The sequence below is a fragment of the Ischnura elegans genome, chromosome 11, assembly GCF_921293095.1.
Source record: "Ischnura elegans chromosome 11, ioIscEleg1.1, whole genome shotgun sequence".
Classification (NCBI taxonomy): Eukaryota; Metazoa; Arthropoda; class Insecta; order Odonata; family Coenagrionidae; genus Ischnura; species Ischnura elegans.
Genome location: NC_060256.1, coordinates 80,778,141 through 80,800,922, shown reverse-complemented (window position 1 = coordinate 80,800,922; position 22,782 = coordinate 80,778,141). Strand labels below are relative to the sequence as shown.

General features: G+C 40.1%; 1 protein-coding gene across 1 annotated transcript; it reads left to right on the top strand.

Moving 5' to 3' along the window:
- Window positions 1–20,797: 20,797 nt before the first annotated feature.
- LOC124167887 lies at window positions 20,798–22,427 on the top strand. The gene has a single exon (XM_046545946.1). The coding sequence runs from the start codon at window positions 20,883–20,885 to the stop codon at window positions 22,248–22,250; it is 1,368 nt and encodes a 455-aa protein (XP_046401902.1). The 5' UTR covers window positions 20,798–20,882; the 3' UTR covers window positions 22,251–22,427.
- Window positions 22,428–22,782: the final 355 nt, after the last annotated feature.

The following is a 22,782-nucleotide window of genomic DNA, read 5'->3' as shown; positions in this document are numbered from 1 at the left end:
TTTGCTCCTCCGTTTGGAGTCGAGGTCTTTAATTTCCTATGATCTAGGGATTTCATTTGAGCTTACCTCGTCACATATTCTCGGTACCAGTCCTTCATGGCAGGAACCCATGTAACTACGAGCTGAAATAAAAATATCTCCTGACCAACCCAAGATTAAGCTCACTGGAGGTTTTAGATCTTAATGTTTTTCTCGCAAACATTGTCAACCTTTAACCAGTCGTGGTCATAGGCCTTCTTGTAGGCTTATTATTTGAGAAAAATAGGTTATGACACGATTTTGAGTGTATTTCGAAAAAATTATTGTGTAGCAATATTTATTTAATCGCTTTCTTGCATAGACGAGGCGTGCATTCACAAGAAAAAATAGGTTTACTCGTTAAAAATTGACGTACAGAATATATTTTCAACACAATAGAATATATTTCCATACAATATTTGAAGTATACTTAGCATGTGTGTTCAAGCATGACTTTCAAATTAGATATCACAATACGAACAGTAGTCCTATTGTGCGTAGGTACTGCAACTAATTATTAAATAGGTATATTATGTCTATATAACCCATTTAAAAGATACATTTTGCATGAACTTAGGAAAAAAGTTCACTTCACGAGACATCACATCAAGTAAAAAAAACTGTCTTAATGATATTACGAAGTAGAAGTATATACTTGTAATAATTAAAAGGTTTAATTCAAGGATGGTGTCGTAGTGCGACATATCTGACATACACTGGTGCAGGCTTAAGAATACAATGGGGGCGGACAATGCTATTTGTAATTTACCTATGCACTAGAAACGCAAAGCGTTCATCACGCGAATATTTAGTAAAGTCTGACGAAGAAAATATTAAGAGCTAATCTTTCTGGAATTCTTTCTGTAAAAAGTTTTCGGCAATACAATTGAAATTCCGATAGTCCTTTGGCGACATCAAAATATATCACTATCGTAAATGTTGGATTCTTAATATTATTTCCTCGAATATTAGGTACCGTTTGCAAGTATTAGTGTAATTTACTTCATGAAAGGAGAAATATTACATTTTTGAAAATTGAATAAGGTCAACGAATATGTTTTTTTATTTACAACTTCCCAGTAAACAGCACATAAAGGCCTTCGTAACGGAGGATTAGCAAAGCACAACAGAAATAACCACGCCCTGGATAGGAACCACCTACTCAGGCGGGCTTCGAACCAACGATCTAAGATTTGGCAGGCAGGAAGACTTTACCCCACCGCCACCGAGGCCGGCAGAGGTTTCATCAACTAATTATATTCACTATAGTTCCCACTGATCTCCAAAGCTAAGCCTGAAAACGCGATCATTTTTCCCGCCCATTTGGAGGGACAGATCCAGCTACCGCTTCAGCGATGGCAGATAAAATGAGCGTTTCTTGCGATCATTTCCTGCGACGGCTCGAGGGATGGGCTTCCATGTCTCAGCACGTCCCTAATTCCGTCGCTGGAATCATCGCTGGCACCGTCATTCAGCCAACCGAAACGCAGGGCCGCTAACAATGATTATAACGCCACGCTTGGCTTTTATTTAAATGACAGTAATGAATGCGGAAATTGACAAAAAAAAAAGCGATGGAGAAAGGGACGGTGTGAACGACCGCGTGATTCAGAAAATGATAGGGCGAGCCATCACTCTTTTGGTCGCTGAAAACAAGGGATGGCAAGTAAAACGAAACGAAAGTCAAAACCAGTAAAAATTTCAAAAGTTTCGTTCCCGGGAGCGAAATGTAGAAACTAAACGAAATCTATTTAAACCTGGGGAGCTAAACTCAGAGTCGAAACGAAAGTGGAGTCAAAACTACTTCGAATCGAAACTAAAGCAAAACTCTGGAACGAAACGAAACGCAGATAATATTTCGCACCAGAGAGCGTGATTCACCTTCGAACAGTTTAGCTTCGACCCACACACCGAGTACGAAGTATGGTTGGATGAAGTAGGGGTTCGGCCTAACGCCATTAGACGCATGGGGCACCGATATCACTAGCAGGAGAACGGTGACACAAACTCACCATTCGATTTTTATCTCGACTTTTTAACCTCTCTTCGCGTAGTATGTCAAACGCAATGGGTCGAAACTATTCCCTCTTTTCCCCCTCCACTCAGCTTCTACGATCGAAACTTAACAATGAGCACCAGAGTTTCGATTAATTTAGTTTCGTTCCCGGGAGTAAAGTTTCGTCCCGGGTCAAAACTAAACTCCTTGGTGATTTTAATTTCGTGCAGGAAAAAATTAACCCTGGCCTCGTATTCTCGTTTCGCTCCAGGTGGAAGCGAAACGTTTTCGTTTCGTTTTCGCAAGCCATCCCTGCTGAAAACCTACTGCTGAAGCTATCGCTCTGAGGGACGAAAAAAACCTACGGGTGACACAGGATTTAGGTAACATGGGCGCAGCCAAAAATTAAGGCTAGGGGGGGTTTTAGGCGCAACTAATACTTTGGGGTATTGGGGTATTGCGTACACGCCAGGGTATGTGGGAGTAGCGGGGACCATCCTCCAGAAAATCTTTAAGATTAATGGTTCCAAATGGCGAGTTTTACGGCTTTCTGAGGGATATTTGATAAATCCTAAGACTTTTATGTATGTAATACTAATCCATTAAGTAAAATGGATTAAATTAACAAATTTCTCTGAGCTCTGTGGGGGGGGGGTTTAACCCCCAAAACCCCCCTCGCTGCGCCACTGTTAGGTTATATTTTGAAAGAACAAGAAGAGCTGCAGGATATATCGTTGATGAAGTTATTTCGGGTTTCCCACCGGATAAGGTTCTCCATCTCTGCCGACGTTTCGATGGTCGTGTCGTCCATCGTCATCAGGGCTAAACGTCGGCAGAGATGGAGAACCCTATCCGGTGGGAAACCCGAAATAACTTCAACAACATCATACGCCGGGAAAAACTCAGATCTTTCTTTGCAGGATATATCGATTGCGGGAACTGAGATCTCTCAACACGAAGTTTCATAGGAACTAGCTTTTCCTCCTCTATGTATGACATTTCGTTTTCTCATTTTAATTGCGGTTAAGGGTATTCTCGTCCGCTGACCAGAGGAGCAAAAAAAAGTTATGAAAACAAGACTCTTGGAACGGATGGTCTCGCTAAGAGGTGTCGAAAATTTATGGCTATGTGCGTCCCTTTTCAGTTATAATTGCAGAGCAGAACAATTAGACTCGAAGGGTACTTCGGTAGGTTATCGGGTCGGAGATACCTCAGTGGAGATAATGATTATCATTAGCGTCCTTGGACTGGAGGGATGTTTCCTTTCCTTACGGAACGGCTGGGGTTCCCTCGAAATGCCAAAGGGGAAGAATCTAAACGGAGGAAAAAGGGACAGCCAGAGGATTTAATTGTGCTCCACGGCCATATTATTCGGATTCGAGTTGCAATCGTGATAAACCTGCGATTATAGTCTTTCACTGGAAACACACCTTTGCGCCTTATGTTTTGGGTCCCAAGGAAGCTCTCCGAATTTTTTTGTTGGCCCAAGTCCTTTGGTTAAATTATAGGTGAGGAATTATTTTCCCCTTTCTCTTCCTACCCTCAGTGGGCGAGTGTTGGATCAGAAAAGTAGTCTCGCAAAAACTTCATCTGATGCGTCGTGGTTTGACGTTTTGGAGCACTTCTCGCCAGTTTCCTGACACGTAAGCTTGTTTTACCTCTTTATTTAGAAAGCGTTACGCTTTTCTCAATACGTTTCTCATAGAAATGCTTTAAAACCTAAAAGAGGTGGTTAAAATGAAAATTTCTTCACTGTATATTAAAATAAAAGCGCTCAAGGCCAGTTGCGCAGGGGGGGGGGGTTGGGGGATATAACCCCCCCAGATGTCAAAGAAATTTTTAAGTTAAATACATTTTATTTAATTGGATTAATATTACTAATAGAATAATGTAAGTATTAATAAAATATCCCTCAGAAATCCGTAAAACACACCATTTTGAACCTTTTACCTTAAAATTCCGCAATTTATTAATCTCGCATATACCGCTTAACCTGGTGGGTATTCCATATATGTGTTGCGATATACATACTCTCCTCCTATTTGATCTCTGATTGGTTCGGGATTTTCCTTCCCTTCTCATCCTATTTATTGTCGTGTCCCAAGCGCAACTTAGTTTCAGTCCTCGATCTCTGTTGAAGTTATTTGGGTGAAGACGGATCCCTCTGGATTTTGCAATGCGGTCCCATAACCAGTAGCGCAGCGAGGTGGGATAAACCCCCCCTCAGAGCTCAGAGGAATTTTAAGTTTAATCCATTTTACTTAATTGGATTTATATTACTAATAGAATAGTGTAAGGATTAATAAAATATCTCTCAGAAAGCCGTAAAACTCATCATTTTGAACCATTTATCTTAAAATTCCGCAATTTATTAATCTCGCCCCTACCGTTTATCCTGGTGGGTATTCCATACCCCAACAGACCACGATATTAGTTGAATCTTAAACCTCCCCCCCAGCCTCAATTCCTAGCTGCGCCCCTGATCTAGGTAACTCCGCAGTAATCAAAAGCCGAAGCCTAAATTGAAATCCAAAAACTGCAATATTATTTTGGTAACTTGAGTAAGTAAGCCATGTAAAAACTCATGAGTAGTTATTATGAAAATGTGGATTATTGTCCTTCTTCGTGAGTTTCAAATTCAATGGAAATGTTATTAACATTCGAAAAAAAATAACACGGTAACAAACGCAAACGTCGATGTGAATCAATTGGACCCATAAATGAGTCACGTGACCCTAAATTTTACAGTTTAAACTTCAGTCGCATGCGCAGAGGATGAAAAGTGCTGTTATTTACATATACACCGAATACTTGACTCCGAAAACTCGCGAATATCATAGCAGAGTGTTCGACCACTAAATGAGCTGTCGCCTACCGCGTAATTGATTGGGTTTACAAAACTCGCCATTCAATACAGTAGTAGAGGAGCAATATATTTTTGACGGCGAAAATTCTATGGTAAGGGCTATAAATGAAATTATATTTAATCTCGACGAGCATGCAGTGATTTCATAACTTTTCCATGCCATTTTTTGCGAGTATAACAACTTTAGGCAGTGGAATTGAATGGATTATTCTGCACTTATTACCGAACTAAGGAATTTATATGAAACCGATGAAAGTCACGTAAAATGGCTGAATAAATCAAGCTATTACGGATCGGACTAGGGCCTCATAGCTCTACGTAATCCCCATATTTTTTCAGCAACTCAACGTCAGTTTTACCGATTTTAGCTCCAGGAATCCTTAAAATAGACATTTGTTGGAGATGAACAAACACGTTTTTTTCCTGCAATGAAGAAGAAAATAAGTCAACGAAAGGTGGGGAAGAATGGGACAGTTTTAGTATTTAATTTTTATTTCCAACTAAATTATTGGTAAATATTACCAAAATTTCCAACTAAATTTTAGTAACATTTCTAGGAGGGTTTATTCTAAAAAGTGTAAAAAATTCCGCAAGGGATTCCAACAACTTACAATACCAGTTAAAATACTTAAGTTTCATCTTTGTTGAAAAGTGACCCACTTAGCCCCATGCTAGTTGCAGAGTGGGACATTGTACGGGGCAGAGTGAGACAGGTTTGCATTGATTAATAAAATACAAAGTTTAAATCAATTGAGGATACAAATGCATTTATTTGCATTAATAGGTAAATTCTGCATGCAAGCGATGGTTTTGATATAGAGTTCAACAAGAAATTTTTATTGAAGATACTTCAAAAAGTAACAAAATTTATAGTCAAGTTCATATAGTATCTATAGTCAAAATAGTCAAAAATTATAAACTCTAAATCACTGAATACAATATTATTTATCAAAATTAAATTATGTTTATGGCTTAGATTACTGTCCATTTTTGGTAACCTTTTTCTTCTAAAATTGTAGCCATTTCCTTCATTTGTAATCCCTTTTTGCAGTCGTTTCTAGTGTAACTCTTAGAATATTTTGAATTTATTACGTTGCGTTCATTTGTTAACGTTTTATTTTTAGCTGGCTCTTTTTTTCTCGCTTCCCTTTGATGGTAGTCATTTTTTAGTCTCTTCTGAAAAAAAATCCTACGAATATGTAGAAAAGTTTATGTGGGATGCAGTGGTATGGGTAAAGATACGTGAAAATCGCAATTTCATTTTTATTTTATCGCGCTCTCAATAACAGTTTATCGCATTTTGTAGCGTCTATTTTTTATTTTCATAATGAGGTAGATGACGATAAAATGTTGTGAAACGTAGTTATATGACAAAATACAGAATATTTTAAATAATTATGTTGTAGAACAATAATAAATTAAGGACTAAGACACATAGTGGCGGAGGTGTAGCTTGCTCGCGCCCACTTGTAGTTCACGGCCACGTTGAGTCCCATCCAACTATCAGCTGGCCAGTCGCTCACATGCTTTAAGCGGTGAGTGTCAGCGGATCATTTAAACTGCGTTCGGCACAAAATGTACGGATTTTGGCCGTCGAAAAGGCACATTTGCGTAAAAATATCATAAAAGTCCAGTCATTGCATCTATGTCGCATTAATTTGCGCACATCGCATTTATCGCATTTGCGATTTTCACGCATCTATAGGTATGGGGTGGAGCTTCAGCTTTGGAATGAACAGCTAGGGAGGAGAAGCAACCCGTCCGGCACAAATCTATATAATGCCAACGGGTATGTTCATCAATGCATGTGCTGAGTTCTGGGCGGCTCTGTGGCCAGCACTTTCCTTTAGCTTTCGTATACATATTTATCTCCATGGACATCTCGACCTTCGCCTTGCCTCCTTATCCCCTCCCACCGCTCCCCTCACCGAAAGGCTGTTCCCCCACCCACCGCCACCCTTCCTTCCCCTCAACACCTATTTCACCCATCCCAACACTCTAACTCGTACCGCAATCGAATTCTTCATCCAGCGTCCTTAACCGATATACGTCCAGCAGGAGATTTGAGTCATTAAAAAAAATGATCCATTGGATATTTCTGAACGCGGACACGGTTATTAAAATATTCTACCGATTAAGGTAGGTCCGTATGGAGTATTTAAGAAGTACTCCGGCGGTCTTAATTTATCCATATATTTTTTTAAGAGGTGGGTAGAATATTGCCCTTAGAAGAAAACGAGGACGTATTTTGAAAATTGTTCTAATTAAAATCTTAGAATATGACGACTGAAAAAATGCATATTGAAGCAATCAATGTGCCTTCTTAAATCCAATACTTATATTATTATTAAAATATTCTATCAATTAATGTAGATATGTATGGAGCATTCACGAAGTATTCCGGCAGTTCCCCCTTCCTTCATGGGCTTAAATTTACAATAGGGTCTACTCCCTTTCATTCTTTCATAACATCTATAAATATTTTTTCCCCTTTCCTCTTATTTTTTCCCCAGCATTTCGTCGTCCTCCTTCTCTCCGTCTACTTCACCTCCTCCAATCTTTCCAGACCAACATCTCGAACGTCTCCAGTCTTTTTCGTCTTCCATCCTGAGTGTCTACGTTTCCGCACCGTAAAACGCTACACCTTAGAGCGGACTCGTCCAGAAAATCATTTTGTCCGGGCGGTTTTATTTTTCTAATATTTCATGATCAGAAAAACTATTTTTTAGTAGTTTAATTCTATGGCGCATATCCATTTTATACTAATATAAAGAGACAAAACTCCTCAAGTTTTGAAGGATGAATATTTCCCCGGAGACAATAACTTGCATTTCACATTCTGTATAAATGAGAAAGATTGAAAATCAGCCTATTTACCTCCAAGCTTATCGAACTCGGTTGTGTGCTAGCATTTTGTTCTTATTTCATTTTTCGCTCTTGTCGTTTAGTTTTCTATACATAATGTTTCCTACCGGTTAATAATGCCGATTGCCAATACGTTTGCTTCCACTTTACTAATTAAATTGATGAAGAGGATCAAAAGTGCATTTCTTCCCAGATAGTTATCCGTGGGAGGAAATAATCCAAACAAAATTGCTCTTTCTTGGTAGCTCAAATAAGAATTTTTTTAACTATCCTCCGAATTTTTTTTTCTAATTTCAGTTTTTTGATGTTTAATTTCATCGCAGATTTTACAGTGAGAGATAGGCAATTAACTTGAAGACTACATTTATGGAATAGGGCATGGAGTAAATGGACTTATTATCCAACCTCGCCTGCTTCCTTTAAGTTTAACTTTAAGATTCAATTTATAAGGTAAGTGCTGGTGAGCATAGGTGGATCTCACTTGAGAAGATCCTAAATACTCCCGTAACTATAGTCTGTCCAATTCTGGATGGTGGGTAAGATATTATGGCATCGATCGAGAGCCCAAAACTAGCCGCCTACCCGCCGTCCGCCATGCAAAAACCAGGGTCCGCTCGACCGCCTATAATATAATGAGTAACGATTCGCACTCCACTATGAAAAAATATAACACAAAAGTAAGAGCGTTTTGTAATTTATTGTTATATAGTTTTGATTTCTTCAGGTGTGAAGTATGAAAAAAGAGTCTAAACACGACGGGATTATGTCAATTAATTGTGTAACACTCAGTGTGTTATTTAATAAAAAGAAAATACAATTATTTGCAACCACTAAATATTACATAACTAATTGACGTAACTCCGTCCGATTTAGACTCTTTTTCAATGAATTCACTCGTAGAAATTAAAACTGAATTAAAAATTACAAATTACGCTTAATTTCATTCGATAATTTTGCAGAGTGGAGTGCGATTCGTGACTCACTATAGCGCATGTGGTCGACCTATCAAGGCTATTGTTTGGTGGAAGGCGGATTCGCGGCTAGCTTTGGGCTCTCCTCTCGAGCGGTGCTTTAATCACTTTCCCGCCTTCCGGGATTGAACAAACCGTGGTCCTTATATACGGGCCATGGGACAGACTATAACAGTACACTTTTGAAGACGGTTGAAGTTCAGCATGTCGGGCGGGTTGGTGCTCTTTACGGGGGTGAGTTAACGAAGACCCCCTCCCCATTATTTACTACCTTTGGTCTTCGCTCTGATTATGACGGTGGTCGGCCCGACGCGACCCCCGTGGCGAAAATACATTATTGCCCCCCCCCCCCCCCCCCCCCCCGATCTCTTCCTCCCACTCGGTCTCATTAGCCACGGCGACCGAATCTTTTCCTTTCATTCCCTCCGAAGAGTCACCCTCATTGTTCCCCATCGACTCTCCGTCGGCGCGTAAGAAAATAGGGTGGTTTCCTTTTATTTTTTAATGCCTAAATCGAAAGATAATTACTCCTGGAGTACGAATTTCACACTTTTAGATTTTCAAATGACGATATCTATTTTTCGGCATAAAATGAAAAGTGAAAATTTTCAAGCGCGCGAAAACGCGACGGCTAAGTATGAATGCCGGGAAAATTCCGTGTGACGTCATTCTGGTTCCCGCTGCCGCAAAGTGAGGTGACCTTGGGGCAAGGCTTTGAGCGCTGATACGACGCTGGATGCTAGCAGGTAACAGAGTACCCTGCTAGCTGGTAGCGCTTGACTTAAATAAGGATTATTAATACCTTATCAAACGAAGGAAACTTTCCGACAATAGGCAGTTTTAGAACGTAGGTTTCCGCGGCGATAGGCAGTTTTAATTGGTGATTATTAATAGACGTTTCCCTGAGCTCTATGCCTCATGCATGCATTGGTAATCTCAGACGATGTAAAACTTCTAACTAATCGTGTAGCATCTAGGTCCCTGTGACGTCACGTGGAGTGGCACCGCATGGGCGCCAATGTGGCCTTTTTCAAATGAGGTTTAAAATTGACCATTAAAATTCGTCTAAACTGGGATTTATAAAACCAATCTATTTGTATATTATGAATACACTAATGGTGGGTAACGAATCGCAATCCATGCCTTTCGTTTTCTTTGATGAAGGAAACTACCCTATTCCTTCATCGATGCAGTATTAGGTGGCGTGGCTAGTCTCCCTTCTAAATGGGAGTCGTACCTCCAGAATTCATTCATGGAATTGCAACCAAGGGGCTGCATATCGTAGGTCCATCCCGTAGATGAGTGATTTCTGTTACCACTTCGGTCGCATTTTAATCGATTTTCAAAAATGTGCGCGGCGCGGTGATGAATACAATTCGATTCACTTTTTCCAATATTTTACAGTATATTTATGTTAATAATAGCGATGAATAGCATTGAAAAGTAATGAATTTGATAGATCACATTATCATGTGTATAAATTTCGGTTAATACGCCTAATTGTATCTTATTTCCCCGTGAAACTGATCAATTTGTCCGTCAGCGACACGAGTGGCGACTTTGTAAACCCATTTAAATGCGCGGTGGGTGATAAAACATTTAGAGGCCGACTTGAGGATCCTATTTTGTAATGCTCGTGATTGCAACACTAAGATTTGTGTCACGAATATGAGCAATGGATTTTCGACGCCAGTTCATAGATAATACCCCAATCTTTGCATTTACTTACTCGAAGTTACGCCATATCGAATTTTTGTGATTTTATGATTTTTAACATTGGAAAATGGTAAATAATTCCTTTTTTGGCGAAAGTACGCGATATGAACCAAGTTATAAAGATACACCAAGTAGTAATATTTTTTACGAAGTTGTCTCTCTATTACTACTAGTGAAGGAAGAATGAAAATTGGAAATATTTGAAAATGGTAAATTATTCATGTTTTAGACGAAAAAACGCGGAATGCACTAAGACACGAAGGTGCGGCAAGCGGTTAATTTTGTTACAAAGGTGATATAATCCCTATAACCACTGTTGCAAAAAGAATAAAATATGGTCATTTTAAGCAAATTAGTAATGTTAGAATATCATGGAAGTTAGAATTTAAGAATATTATTTAATTACTTGATTTGAAGGAATGTATTCTCAGCCATAAGGGTCTGAAGACGTAATTTTTATCGTAATTGGAATCTTTTAGCATTGCAATGCGGCTTAGGGAGATTTTTTAATTGGTCATTCATACTGTGAAATTTTGATACAGTTTTTTAAATATTGATTCAATTGTATTCGTTTAGCAATTCCCTAAGGCAGCAAAAATGATATTTCCATTGAGTTATTTGTTTATTTCACTGGATTCTGCACATTTTCTACTCTCTATCAAATCTGACAGTAAATATTTTCTCAAGTGAATTTAAATCTGTCAGTCCTTTGAATTGTCTTAACACGTAATAACCTCTTTTTCCATCATTAGATGTATACAGTTTTACCGAGGGATATTAAAGTGTTAAGCGCTCTGAGGCTTCGAGCAGACGAAAGAGACTTGGAGACATCTACCTACAGAGGGTGGAAGGAAGAGAATCAGACGCTCACATACGGCGTCCTCCTCCGACGAATATCCATTATTTATATCCATGCCGTGCGCGCACAAAACGACGGAACTGGTTTAATGAGTCCATCTGGTGGTAGGAGGGGAGAACTCTGTGGGGCCGGGCTGAAGAATTCAGCGTACTGATCAAAGAGACCGGGGATAGTAGTGAAGTTAGCAGGAGGATATGGTCGGGGCGTGGAGTAGGTGGACTTCCATCCAATCTCGCCCGCTTCCTTTAAGAAGCGTGAAGCGGGTTGGAAAGGGAACATGTCTCATATCTATGATCCATCGCTGGGATGTGCGCTTGGAAGAAATGCATCTCCCTTATATACCATTCCTCTCTTCCAGGCCTCCTGCCGCACGATGCATCGGTCGTAATGGCTCACTTAATCTTGATCCCTTTTGGCCGATTGGCAACACTCCAATGAAGTCGGTACAGAACCAGTGTACCAAGCGCACCTTGCGATTCAACCGATCCGAAATAAATTTTTTTTTGTCGTGAACATTTTCCGCGCACCTTTCTCATTATGAGATTTCCCGATAGCAACCTGAAATACGATAGGCATGATGGATGGTTTGCGGTCGTTTTTTTCTAGTTTCAACTCCAAATTCAATGTAATTACACTGTAAAAGAGAGGGCTTACTGTTGTAATTGTAGGTAGTCTACACATGTAGTGGCAGTGTAAAATCGAGGAGCCGGAAGGCCAAGAACTATAAATGATGTGAGTGACAAATAAATCCTAAATTCTTAGAGGTAATAAATAAATTCTCACGGCACTAAATGAAATATTGGGATGGTGTGACTCGTAGCAAGAATGTATAGAGTACGCATATAGAGTTGCGAGATTTATATAATACGTCTGGGGGTTGCAAATTTGGCTTATTTTTCCCTCTCAAATATACATGTAAGCGTGTGAATTATTAATCTGTTCCGCACGTCCCCTAATAGTCACTAGTAGCTAAAATGTGGCAGTGAAGTTTAGTTAATGAGATAATTTTGTATGGTTAGCTAAGAATGGAACGACATCAGCATGGGCTACAGCTGAATGAATATCCTGCAAATATATTGTGCTCGTATAAATATTTTCACGGTAGGGAGGTATATTTAATATTCTATAGTCATAACATGTTCTTGAGTCTCTCTTTAATTCAGATGGCCCTGTTTACCGGTGATCTTTACTCAGAAAAAAACAAGCTATCAACAAAACATTCGAGAATAGAGGGATATAAGAACAATTTTTTATCCGTGATCATGACCTTTAACATCCCTGATACGTAAGACATGATGACTAGTTAGACCTAGTAGACATTTAGTCCATGCCTTTTCTCGCGGCATACAAACCCAATATTATCTTTCATCTTTCTATTTCATTGAAAATTCCAAATTTATCGCAAAGTATTCAAATCCACGACTTTTTGCAGGAAAAATTCCCAGATTATTCGTTCGTTCCTATTATTCTATTATAATTTTATGCTTTTCGGATGAATTGCAACTGACGCGGTTTCGATAGAAATTCCTCTGCGAACTACGTAATAAAAATAATTTTGGGGCATAATTTGAGGATCTTGAGAGTTTAAGCGCCTGGACGTCGATATATACTAATTTGCCAAAGTGTGCCTCACCACCAGAGGATTTTATTTTTTCCGACTCCCTAGTCTAAGACCTCTTACTAAGATTTCTCGTCATGGTCTACAGCGTGCTTAGAGTGGTTTTCATTGATGAAACACTATTTGTACCACAGAACGTATGAGTCATTACTTTCCAAACTAAGACATATATTTAACCAGTTAAAATTTCAATAGATTAAGTATAATACTAATACAAATCAAGGTTAACGGAACTGGGTGGTTAACTTCAATAATAATGGCTTAAAAAGATCATCGATACTATTTAAGAGACTTCCGTTGGTTTTAAAATAAATAAACAATTTCACTGCTGACATTGTAAAATTTAAATTGCATTATTGTTGCGCCAAAAGATAGCTTTATTGTGGGCAGTTATTGTTTCACTCTTAATTCTTTCTAATCTATTTTTCCCCGTATTCTTTCCCAAAGTGATAAAAAGTTTAGTCACAACAAGCCATAGTGTTTTCTAGATTTTTACGACGCTTTTGGGAGCATTTAAGTCACTACGGCTCCCAAATTATGAGCAGTAATGAAAACAGTGGAAATGAGTGTGTTAAGACGATTTGATTATAGAAAAGAAGGCCTCAAAACACATCAAATTTAAAAACCTATTCATCCATTTTCCGTGATATCTTCGTAATCCTGTGGAAATAAATTTCCGACCACGCCTACCCTATGAATCAAAATACAAGTCTAACCGCGGCAGGCACCTTTATTGTCGTCTCGCCGTAGAGCCAATCCTTCAGAGTACGCCGTCCAACATTTTTCACATCCATCAGAAAGAAATCTCAATCTTTCACACCTTTTTTGTTCTTTGCCGGATTTTTTCCGGTCGAAACGCGTAATGTATTGAAAATGAATCATGCGCAACAGAAAAAGGCATGAATACGATCTTAGAGTAGCTCCCAACGAAAAAAAATTAGTGATTCACATTTCTGTGAACCTATCTAATTAGCCCCTTAGTAAAATATATTTTACCTCTGGTCGGTCAGCAGAATTTTTCTTCGACATTATATTTTTTCGCCCAAAATTACATTTGAAATCCAAAAACTCTGTGTATGGTCTCATAGTTAGGTCTGCTAGCCTTCGCACATAGGAAATTCAATTTAAAATGGCAATTAAAAAATAACTATTGTGCCCGTAAAATCCCATTAAAATATTCTTCTGCGTCGATACGCAGAAGTTTCATTTTTGTATCCGTTTATTCAATAAGTTATCAGTCATTTTTTGATGGCATGTGTCAGTACTAATGATAGGGGATGTAATGTTGTATTACAATCTATAGTTGTTTTATCATCATTGTAAATAATATCTGATTTTTCCTCCTGATACTTAGTATGTGAATGTTCCAAGGGAAATACCAGAAATAAATTATATTAATGTAGGCAGATATGAATGGGAGCGCAGGAGAGAAGGATTACAATTATGAAATTTGCATTAATTACGGAATATAATTGCTCGTATAGTTTAAAGTTCTTATTGTTTAAGTTGTTATAGTTTAAAATTTTACCATCATTATGGTCGAACCTCCGTTAAATTTGAACAAAAATGAACTAAGCCGAGCACTCTAATCAATTTCCATCCGTCAGCTGGAACCAATTCAATTCAAAGTCAGCCGACAACCAAATCGATTGCTATTGAAGAAAAATCGTGCTGTAGGTATGCAGCTTTTGATTGATAGGCTAATTCGATGTGCGGCGACCAGTATCATTTTTAGAATGTTTGTGAATAGAAATAGTCCTTCCGTTGGACTTCCATGGAAAATTCGGTGTGATAATCGACCGAACAGCATCATATTAGATTTAGACGAATCGAATCGTATGGAAACAACGGGTTTCTTGATTTTAAATATATTAAGGCATTCGTTTATTTGACAAAATGACTGGTGTGAATCAAACCTAAGAAGTATGCTTAATTTGTGCTTGACGGAGTGAGAGAATAAATTTAAAAATACACATCATTTATTGCACAAAGGATTATATTACATTTAGTTAGCATCAAGTCCGCCGCTAGAATAGGGTAATTTCCTTCATCAAATAAAACGTAAGGCATTGATTGCGATTCGTTACCCACCATTAGTGTATTCATAATATACAAATTATTTGGTTTTAGGAATACCGGTTTAGAAGAATGGCAATGGTCAGTTTTATCCTCATTTGAAAAAGGCAAGATTGGCGCCCATGCGATGCCACTCCACGTGACGTCACAGGGACCTAGTTTCTACACGAGAGGATAGGAGTTTTACATCGTCTGAGATTACCAATGCATACATGTGGCACAGAGCTCAGGAAAACATCTCTTGATAATCACCTATTGAAACTGCCTATAGTCGGAAAGTTTCCTTCGTTTAATAAGATATTAATAATCCTCATTTAAGCCAAGCGCTACCAGCTAGCATGGTACTCTGCCACTAGTACACTACTGCTGAAAAAGAGGAGCGTGGTAACGTGGAAGTAAATAGTGCTGTTGGCTGCTGATCGAATGGTCCCGGCACGAATATTACATTAGACGACTCTCAAGGCCGCCGCTAGACTTGTTGTCGCTTCGCGCGCATTAAAATCAGATTTAAAAATCGCCACTCGTTGCGCTACCAGTCATCAGAGTCCTCTATATTGCCATATAATAACGAGAGAGTAGTGTTGATAGAGCAATCTAGAGGACTCTGCCAGTCATCAACAAACAGAGTCCTCTTGATTGCCGATAAAACACTACATAGTTGACCCTATGAGGGAATAGTGTCGAAAACCAAGGGCGCAGCTAGGAATTAAGACTTGGCGGCTTTTAGGTGCAAGTAATACTGGGTGGTCTGGGGGGAATGGAAAACCCGCTAGGGTAAGCGGAAGGTGCGAGGGTCCTCCCCTAGAAAAAAATTAACATAAATGGTTCAAAATGGTGAATTTGACCGCTTTCGAAGGGATATTTTATTAATCTTGAGACTATTCTGTAAGTAATTCTAATCCAGTTAAGTAAAATGGATTAAACTTAAAAAATTCTCAGAGCTCTGAGGGGGGGGGGGGGGATTTATCCCCCAAAAGCTCCCTCGCTGCGGCACTGCAGAGAACTGCCATCTAGAGGACTCATTCAACGAGGAAATACACGGTGGTAATATGTGACTGAGCCAATGAATCATATAAACAACACATTTCACGCATGCGAGGCGATTGTATAGCATAAAAGATCACTTCCACAACGTTCAATGGCGAAAGTCACTGTGAACGAGATACAACTGCTTAGTGGCGACGCCGTATGAATTGCGCGCGAAACGGCAACAGATTTTACGCTTAACCCCCATGTTCTTGGGCATATTTAATGGAGTCCCCTTTGTTGTCTCCTTGGATGTGACTTTCAATTTCTCCCAAAGCCAACGACTATTGGTTTGGCGCTTTCGGAAAAGCCCTATGATCAAAGACATCGCAACGTAAATTGACCGCGGATCACTCACGTCTGCTGTTTTTTTCCGAATCCCCAGATCTTGCCCATCATTCCACGTCGCGTCTTAACCCATCGCTGACGGACCATTGGGAGTAAACTGCCGAACCCACGGAGGCCCCACTAATAACACCCATGATGGCGATAATAACTCTCGCGGACTCCGATAGGGGGCTTCGAGTTGCCCGCCACGCCCTCCTCCTCTCCTCGCCGAGGCGATATCAACGCCCCTCGCGGCAGGTAATTGCGTTACTCTCCGCTTGATGATGGGTTGAAGGCAGTTGGGAGGAAAGGTGCGCCAAGGCGACCAAGGGGTGTTTGCAGCGGCGGAAGTAAGACTGTGGCGGGGGAGTGTTTTGAGAGAAAGGAAGTAAAAGCTATTTTGATGAACATTTCAAAGCATTCAGAAAATTTTCTCGGGTTTTCCACCGGTTGATGTCGTCCATGTCTCCCGACGTTTCGATCCGCGACTTGCTGATCATCCTCGGGGAAGATTCGGAAGATCCCCTGAGGATGATCAGAAAGTCGCATCGGCAAGATCAGCAACTCGGGAGACATGGACGACATCAACCGGTGGAATACCCGAGAAACTTTTCTGCAACTGATATGCCGGGAAAACCTAAGGTCAGACTTTGTAATATTTCCATTAAATTTATTTTTCGCACGACCCGTTCCGTGCTCTGAGCAGGGGTGGCAATAGAAACAAAACGAAAGTCAAAACCAGTAAAATTTCAATAGTTTCGTTCCCGAGGGCGAAATGTAGAAACGAAATGGATTTAAACCTGGGGAGCTATACTAACGGTCGAAACGAAATCGGAGTCAAAACTAATTCGGGTCGACACTAAACTAAAACTCTGGGACGAAACGAAACCCAGATAATGTTTCGCCCCTGTGGGATAACTTGCTTCACCTTCTTCGAACAGTTTAGTTTCGACCCACTCACCGAGTACGAAGTAAAATTGAATAGAGTAAAGGTTCGCCCTACCGCGTCTAAATGCATGGGGCACTTTTCCACTCATAATGTGCAACGTAGTATTCAATCGCAATATGTTTTAACCTCTCCACATTCTGTGATGAAATGGGTTGAAACAATACTCTTTTTTCCCCCTCCACTCAACTTCTGGAATCGAAACTTAACTCTGATCAGCGGAGTTCCGATTAATTTAGTTTCGTTCCCGGGATTAAAGTTTCATCCCGGGTCGAAACTAAACACCTTGGTAATTTCTTGGTTTCCCTCCGAATCGAAGCGAAGCATATTCGTTTCGTTTCACTTGCCATCCCTGGGTATGAGGCGCGTGAACTTCATTCACTCACGGTATGAGTGCAACGACCATTCCTTGAGCAACACTTCGAATGATTTTCATTTGGGGTGTCCGTAGGCTACACCCGAGTATTGAACCTGGGGCCTAATCGACAATAGGTATACTAAGCGCGGAATTTTGAGAAGTAAAGCTAAGGGTAGTTATTTATAAAACGAGACTTTGAAATCCTCGGGTAATGCAAGGAAAGAAATAAAAAGCATGTAACGTAAATGCGATCAGAGGGGAAATGATTATGAGCACGCCATACTAACATGGACATTATAATGCATTTTATTCCAATTTTTCAGTTTCGAAGTTGCATATCATGATACAATCAGAGAAGTTGACTCTTGTTCGAAATGAAGTATCGAATTAACCCTTTTACTGCAAGCCCATTTCAGGTGGGGTGTACGAAGACTGCAAAGGCTATTTTCCGGAATTAGCAACATTTCAGATTTTAAAAATTTTAAGCTACTTAATTTTATTGAATACGTCTAGATTTTTTCCCAATTCTCAAGATATATTTACACTTATGACCCTAGATAGATTATCGGGGTTTGAATAAATTACAGCCGTTGAAAAGGCCGCAAACGCGAAAAAAAAGTGAAATAATTTGGGCCGCTGACAGTTTTCGCTCTACCAGCGAGGGCCGATATATCGGCCCAGTGGCAGTGAAAGGGTTAATGTCAAAGCAAAATATAAAATGAGCCGGTGGCTTAGCAAGGGAATTGATTTGGGGGGTGGGATGGTCGCGGGTGGAGACCACTGGCAGCAGGGTCCGGGAAAATGTTTGAAAAATGACATGTCTGGACATACATTTTACATAATTTCGGCACTAAACATTTAATTTTAAGCAGATTTAGTTATTATAAGTCAAAACTAGACAATATTTTTTAACAATTTTTTTATTCTTTGAGGCTTTCGGGGGGGTTTTTCATCCATCTCATAGTTACGCCACTGAAATGATCTGATAGAAATAAGTGTTTGGGTATAAATTTCATGAAAACTGTGTTCTGACTAGGAATGCGTATTTAGTCGCTGTTGGAAAATGTGATCTCTACTTCGTCCAAATTCGATGACTGACGATTTCAATAGCGCTAAATAAACTATTACTAAGAAAATAGTCGAGCAAAATGATGCAAAACTTAGTCTACGAGCTCTTGATAATGTAACTGGTGGAATTCCAAAAGATCCGATTAAGTCAATAATAAAACTCGTAAAATATAATTTATCCAGACAAAACTAATGAAAACTATGCTTTATTGCACTTAACCTTAATAAAAGTTTCTTTTTTCATCACTAAAGGCAGTATTTCTCGGCGAAAATGTGCATACAACGCCATTTAAAAAAACACGTATTTGACAGAAACATTTCTACCCGATGTTTGAAAGAATCTATCAACTATTTAAACTAGTCAACTATTATAATTAAGTAAACTATTGAAATCGTCAGTCATCGAATTTGGACGAAGTAGAGATCACATTTTCCAACAGCGACTAAATACGCATTCCTAGTCAGAACACAGTTTTCATGAAATTTATACCCAAACACTTATTTCGATCAGATCATTTCAGTGGCGTAACTATGAGATGGATGAACTATTTTCTCTATTATCTTTTCCAGTGAAAAATAGTATGTCAGTATATAAACATAATTTATTTCACCATACAATTTGCCTCGTAGAAATTTTCTGTAATCAAGAAAACCGCCAATTCTCTTAGTTCTCTTTAAGTATGAACTTTGGCCGGTAGAGTGCGTAGCGTCCAGCACCTTTAACATGCCCAGAACGGAGCTAGCGTTACGTAGCGGAGAAACACAAAAGCTTCAAAGTTTTCCAGCGCGTAAATTTGAAACCGATCTCATAAAACACCTTGCAGTTGAGGAAAAAATATTAAGATACTTGGTGATAATAAACACTTTTCGAAGAGACGTTTGAAAATTGTGGAATTTATCTATCTGGCATAAGTCAATTCCTTCCATATAGATGAAACTAAGTAAGAGCTCAGAATATTACTTTTAACTCAAAAAATAATTGCTTGTTAGGAAAAAGGCACTCATGTGTTGCGTCCTATTCAAGTGCAAATCCATTTACTATATTCGTCAGTCCAAATGCCTATTGCATCCCTCGCGATTTGAAGGTTAAACATGTCAGTAAAATGGAAATTTTTCCTAGGAGCCAGGAGTCCAAGAAATAGCTCTTCGAGTCTACGACAGTAACGTCACTTACGAGAACTATAATCTTGTTGTACACATGTGAAATAAGGTGTGAAACGCGCGTAGGTCACGAGTGGACAAGAATACCTCTGAAACAACATGCAACATTTCCCCGAGAAAATACCACTTCGTGAACGTCAATAAGAACCTCAATTTTCAACTGATTGCATTGAGATAGTTCTCCAATTTTACCACATTTATTATACTCACTTTCTTGTTTGCTCATCCTTCCGATAAAAACGCAGCCCAGTTGTGAGGACGCTTTACAAAATAACACGTAACTTCCTCATCAAACATATATGGAATTTTCAATAATTCGAGGGACCATAGGACGTTGTTTTCTTCTTTTTTTACTACCTGGTTTTTTATGAAAATGATAGTTTTACATGGTATTGTTTATTATTGTTGACTGCGTGGTTAAAATTAATATACCATAATTTTTCCGTCGTTTACACTATTTTGGGAGATTCCTTCCCTCCATAAATGCTGTTCGGAACGAATAAACAAAAGGGAACTTATATGAAGTCATCAACTCATGGAAACATGACAATTTCGCGTATTTCATATTCTCTCGTAAAAGAATTGGTAAATGGAAAAGATTTTTTCGTCGTTATTAATATTCCCTATGCACCTACCACGTTATATCAATGACTTGAGATTTTGGGCCAGACTGAACGACACTCTTTACTAACATGATAGTGATTGAAAGCTGCGTATCAGATGGAACGCCCTATGGTCCAACGTAGACTCAGCTATCACATTCGTCAAACTCCCTCTCCGCTATCTTCGTCGCTATCTTTGCTGCGTCCTTCAGAGGAATTTAATTTAAAGGTCACGCTTTCGCCTGCTTCCGGCGAAGATAATGGTCCGCTCGATTGGGATGACCTTGGACGTCAACCGTCGCCGAACACTCGAAGAGACTTCGCTCGAGCCGATCACTCCGCTAGTAACGCTTCCTCGATAGAGACCCGCTGAGTCGCAGCTGTCGTCGTCTCAGTTAACTCGTCAAACATGAACGACGCGTGGGATCACGTATCCCGCGATGGATTCATCAAAGCAATCCAGAAACTCAACGGCGACGCTAGGGACGTGGACATCTCGGGCCCTCTGGAGGTGACATGGATATCTCCCGAATCACAAGGCGTCACTTCCACCGCACTGCGCGTCAGAGTCCCCTACCGGGTCGCGGGCGAAGGAGAGGATTGCCGCACAGCTACCTTCTTCGCCAAGTGCCCGCCAAAGTACACGATCCAGCTGGACCTCATACGAGATTCCAAGTTGTTCTACCTGGAATGGCTCTTCTTCGAGAAGATTGTGCCCTCAATGTTGGAGGCGGCCTCGGGGAGGATTCAACCACCATTTCCCTCCTGCTACCACATTGATTTCGACGGCGAGAAGGGAACCTTTTACATGGAGGACATCCAAGAAAGTGGGTACAGACCGGCCGATCCGTCATTCTGTCTCAATGGTTATGATTACACCCACTGCAGCATTGTCGTCAGGAGAATTGGCAGATTTCACGCCTTGGGAATGGTTGCAGAGAGGCGCTCATCCGCAAGCTGGACCCAGCTGTACCCTGTGCTGACCAAGGACTATATCTTTTACGCTCCAGGTCCGGGTGATCCGCCGACAGCGATCGGGGGCATGATAGAAAACTTTCCCGAGAACACGAAATGGTTCGCGAGTGGCATAGAGGGTCTGCCGAAAGTAGCCGTGTCATCTGGAGCCCTGGATAAGGTCATCCACGGATTCTGGACCACTTTCTGTCGATTGAGGGAAACTCCCACTCAGGGCTGGTGCGTTCTCTCCCATGGCGACCTTTGGGAGAACAACATCATGTTCAGGTACGAGAGAGGCGAGGATGGGATCGAAAGACCGGTTGATGCTAAGTTTTACGACATGCAGATGATCAAATGCTGCCATCCTGCGGTGGACTTGGTTTACTTCGTCCACCAAAGCACTGGGCCGCGTTTTCGCCAGAAGTACCTCGGAGATCTCGTGAGGGAGTACTACACCGCCTTGTCCGAAACGCTGCAAGTACTTGGTAGTGAACCACCGCCACTCTCTTTGGAAGAATTCGAAGCAGAGGTGATGGAGAAGTACAAGCCTTTAGGCGTCATCGGCAAGGCCTTCTTTGCTCCAGTCAGCATGTTGAGAGACGACCCAGTGGTCTCGAGTGGTGGGGAAAATAGGACCGAGCAGGGTCTGGAAGACTTTTTCAAATCTGGCAACACCGCTCTTGTGAGAGATCGGTTCGGACGTGATCCTAAGTACAGAGAGAAGATTCAGGAAGTGGTGAGGGAATTTGTGGAAATGGCACTCCCAAATGGATTGGACTCGGTTGATTCGTCACCGCTCCTTATCTCTGAGCAAGTCTGAGCCGGATTAACGAACTTAGAAGTCTTCTGAGCCAAAGTACCATGAGTACGGTGGTAAATTTTGATGTCTGCCGAGATTTAGAGAGAAAAATCTGCAATTGTGACTTGAATTTCTTACATAACCGTTAAGATTCATATTGTCTTTCTTTTTAAATGAATACAAAGATGCATTTAAACACATTAATTTTCTCTTTTTTTCGGATCGCGAAATTCTTATTTTATTTCCTGTTTAAATTTGTTGAAAATCGTCGGATCAATTTTAGTTGAATGTATTTTAAGTGTCATGCAATATGCGTGAAATTCTTACTCAAAATTTATTTCAATTAATTTAGTTTGGTAACGTAGGGAACAGTTTTCGCTGTGCTTCTTCTTATGACAGAAACGTATGAAAATGTGAATTCTACCCTTGCAATCAGTGGCATAACTATGGGGTGGGGGATGAAGGAATAAATCCTCCCCCCAAAGCCTCTGAGAAATATAAAAGTTATTTTAAATTATTGTCTAGTTTAGTACTTTAATAACTGCATCTGATT